Source organism: Elephantulus edwardii, unplaced genomic scaffold (genome assembly GCF_000299155.1).
Source record: "Elephantulus edwardii isolate Elephantulus edwardi_28Jun2011 unplaced genomic scaffold, EleEdw1.0 scaffold00031, whole genome shotgun sequence".
In the NCBI taxonomy this organism is placed as follows: domain Eukaryota; kingdom Metazoa; phylum Chordata; class Mammalia; order Macroscelidea; family Macroscelididae; genus Elephantulus; species Elephantulus edwardii.
The window spans coordinates 7,584,089-7,587,698 of record NW_006399781.1 but is presented as its reverse complement, the minus strand read 5'-3'; the positions used below and the strand labels follow the sequence as shown (position 1 = coordinate 7,587,698).

Genomic DNA, 3,610 nt, shown 5'->3' with positions numbered 1-3,610 from the left:
TTGGCAAGTCCCACATATCTGTGCCAGGGTACTTAGGTGATGAGAGCATCTACATTAAGGGGTGTTTTGTGACTGTTCAATGCAATAGCTTAGTTACAATTCCTAGTCACGGTATCACTTAAGAACTATTCGTTTTTCCTTCTCTTTCCTATCAGTTTAGAGACCTGCAGACGGGGGCGAGGCCCTCCCATCCTTTCAGGTACAGGCTCTGCGCCGCTGTGGAGAGGTAAGGTGAGATTAGCGGGCCCCTAGCGGTCCAGGGCCTTTGGGCTGGCGCAGCCTCCGTTCCGCCGCACGGAGGCGCTGTAGGCTGCTCGTTGGGGCTCTATGGTCCTCCTTTGCCCCGGAAGTGGTTCCGCGCTGAGGTTGTTAAGGTCGGGCCATGGTGGGGCAGAGGTTGGGAAGATGGCGTGGCGAGGCTGGACGCGGAGAGGCTGGGGCTGCGGCCAGGCGTGGACTCCGCTGCTGGGCGGCCGTAGCTGCGAGGAGCTCCCTGCGGTCCTGGCCCCGCCGCGGCTGCTCAGACGCAGGTAATGGCCACCGCTGTCGCCTTTTCGCCTCCGGGTCCATGAGCCCCGGCGGCGCATCTTCAGGGGCAGAGGCCGCCGGGGTTGCTCTGATTGCTGCCTACTCGCGGCCTTTTCACTCGCCTTTCACCTCCTCCTATCCTTTCGCCTCCGTGCGGTTCCTGCTTCTGGCGCTGCTCTGAACCAGCTCTCCGTGAGCCCACGCTGTCCCTTTCTCCCTGGGAGGGACAGTGGGACCAGGAGAAGGGAGTATGTGGGCTGATTGAATCCTATGGCCTATAACACTGAATCCAGACGCACACCCATATACACCCGTAAACCATACTGAATTCACACACACGCACGCCCCATAATACTGAATTGACACACTCAAAACACACACACCCCTTTGTTTGAAGCAACTTGAGTTTTCTCTCACTTCCATTGTAAGAGCTACGACGAATTTTAGCTAAAGGTTGGTGAGTTAAGCAGAGAACATTTGTTTTGCCTCTTGCAGATATTTCAGTGCTAGGAGAGGCTCTTGTAGAATTGGGACAGTGGAGTATTTAGTTACCTAATGATTTGTAAAAGCGACCCCTACTTTTGTCTCCGTAGAGGCTGGGTGAAGATTATGGTTTCTGAGTAGTTGCTGCTTTTACATTCTTGTTATGTGCCATCGGGTTGCTTATAGCGACCCTATAGATTGCACATTTTAAAGGGATCTGTGTGTATTTGGTTCATATCATATCAATGTATCTTCTTGTTCCTGATCTTTTCATCTAGTCTGGACGATCAGAGTCTCCGTCCTCCCAGTTTCTGATGTGGTTGGTTGGGAACCATCACCTGGAGTGCTTGGAGTAGCCCCAGTTTGTAGAACCCTCTTTACCACAGAGCAAGTCCTGCCTGATTTCTCAGCCCCACCCCATTCCTACCTACATCACAGCTACCAGGGAAGTGGAAGAACCTGTGTTTCTAACAAGAGTTCCTTGGGAATCTTTACTAAGGAATCTGTGGAGAACCTTGCATGCATTATTTCTTTGAAACATGTTAAATGGGGCATCAGTGAATGATCTTAAACTCGTTGAGAGTTGGAGGATGAGACATTTGAGAAGTTGGTGACTCACCCAGGTTGCCAGTGAGGGGGAGCGGTTGTTGTTAAGGCCTCCCAGCTGACCCTCCAGGGGCTTTTCAGAGGCAGTAAATTATGTGGAGAGATTAACCTGTTTCTTTAGAGCAGCTGATGGATTCAGACCTCATGCTTTTGGGTTGGCAGTACAACTCCTTTCCACTATGCCACCGGAGCTCATGGTGGGGGGTGAGGGTAGGGACTGGGGAGTGGTCTGGTTCTCACTGGTCTTGCCTTCACGGTACTGTGGTTGAGTGATTTGGGGGAGGGAGAAAGCCAGTGTTTATTAGGACTCAACAGGTGTGTTAAATATTTGAGGTTTGTATGCAGATGACAGTATTTGATCAGAAAAAATTGGCGTAGAAACAAAAGTTGAGGTAGAAGAATGAGAGCTGCATTGTAGTGGACTGGGGGGAGATTGTATAATAACGAAAGTTGAGTTTTTTTACTTTTCAAAGAGAGAAACCGACTGGGGGTAGGAGTGTGCAGGGAGGAAAATGGTGCAACAGTGAATGAATAGAAATTTTAAAGCTCTATAAACTTTCATGAAAATGGCAAAAAAATTGAGGTAGCTAAATCACATGAAAAAGAAAAAAAGTCTTTGGACAGCCGTTGTATGAAGTTAAATACTCCATACTTAACTGCAGAGAGAAAATAAATGGTCTTGAAAGATGATTGCCTTGAAGATGATTTTTTTAGAGAGAGAGAATTTTGAACCATCTCTCAAGATTTCTCAGATAGCTGGGTAAAAGACACTGAGTCCATCAGTAGGAAAGGGAGCACATGAGATGTTGACTGAACAACAAAAATGGTACTACTGAGTTGATTTCAACTCTGGATAACTGGAAGTGTGTTGCGGAATGAGACAGCTCAGGTTATTTTCTTGGCTGTATGTGATCTCTGTGAAAGCACATCACCAGGCTATCCTGCTCAGTGACTCTCAACCATCAACTTTTAGGTTACAGCTGATTGTAAACTACTTGTGTCAATATAAAATGTTTGCTTTTTATAGTGAAAATCCAAAAAAGACATCTTTGTGGTTAAATAGGAAAATGCCTATTACATGAGCATTTAGGTAATTACATGAGACTTTAGAGCATTTTTTTACCTGGTCTCTGAAAGTAAACACCTGCAATTAATAGAAAGCATGAAGTATTTCTTATATATGCTATTTAGTAGGTCTGTTTTGACTTCTTGTCATACTAAAAGAAGTATGTGGAAGAGGGACATTAGAGACACATGAAAAAGCCTAGTTCATCCAGTTCTGATGTAATAATAGACCTGAAGTGCTACCAAGAATTTGCATTTCAGTAAGTGCCGAAGCTGAATAGTCATTCCATGGACTGACCAAAGAATAAGTAGATATGTCTTGGAGAAAGTGCAGCCAGAGTGCTCCTTGGAGATAAAGATGGCAAAGCATCATCTCACATGCGTTGGACATATTGCTAGGAGAGGCTATTTCTCGGAAAGGGACATTAATGCTTGGAAAGGTGGAGAGTCGACAAAAGAAGAAAACCCTCACTGAGATGGATTGACACAGTGACTTCAGCAAAGGGCAGAAATGAAGAGGCTGGCCCAGGATAGGACAGGGTTCATAGGGTCATCATGAGTTGTACACAACTCAAATGCACCTAATAACAATAACGTAGACAGTGGGCTCTGGTGGTATAATGTGGAGAGAATTTTGCTTACTCTAATGTGGTGCCTCTCTCGTTCAAATCCTCAAGCCACTCTCAGGGTGAGCAGTCTCTCTTTATGTAATTCACAGCCTCCAAAAACCCTCCAGAGGGTCAGCTATGAGTTGGTTCCAACCCAGCTGTTGTAGATTAGATGGTAGCACACACAATAATGAAGTTCTGAGCTGCTGACATAAAGGTATGTAGTCAAACAAACTGTGGCTGACTCTGAGAAGAATGGGAATCCCAGAACACTTGATCGTTCTAATGCGAAACTTATACTTGGACCAGGAGGCAGTCGT

General features: G+C 46.2%; 1 protein-coding gene across 2 annotated transcripts in view; it reads left to right on the top strand.

The window, feature by feature from the left end:
• The first annotated feature begins 353 nt into the window (after positions 1 to 353).
• The window catches only part of PARL (presenilin associated, rhomboid-like), a 69,941-nt gene continuing 66,684 nt past the window's right edge, over positions 354 to 3,610 (top strand). For both annotated transcript variants that reach the window (XM_006884057.1, XM_006884058.1), the window contains exon 1: positions 354 to 530. In XM_006884057.1, coding sequence (XP_006884119.1) covers positions 406 to 530 — 125 coding nt within the window. In that variant the 5' untranslated portion in view covers positions 354 to 405. The remainder of the gene's footprint in view (positions 531 to 3,610) is intronic.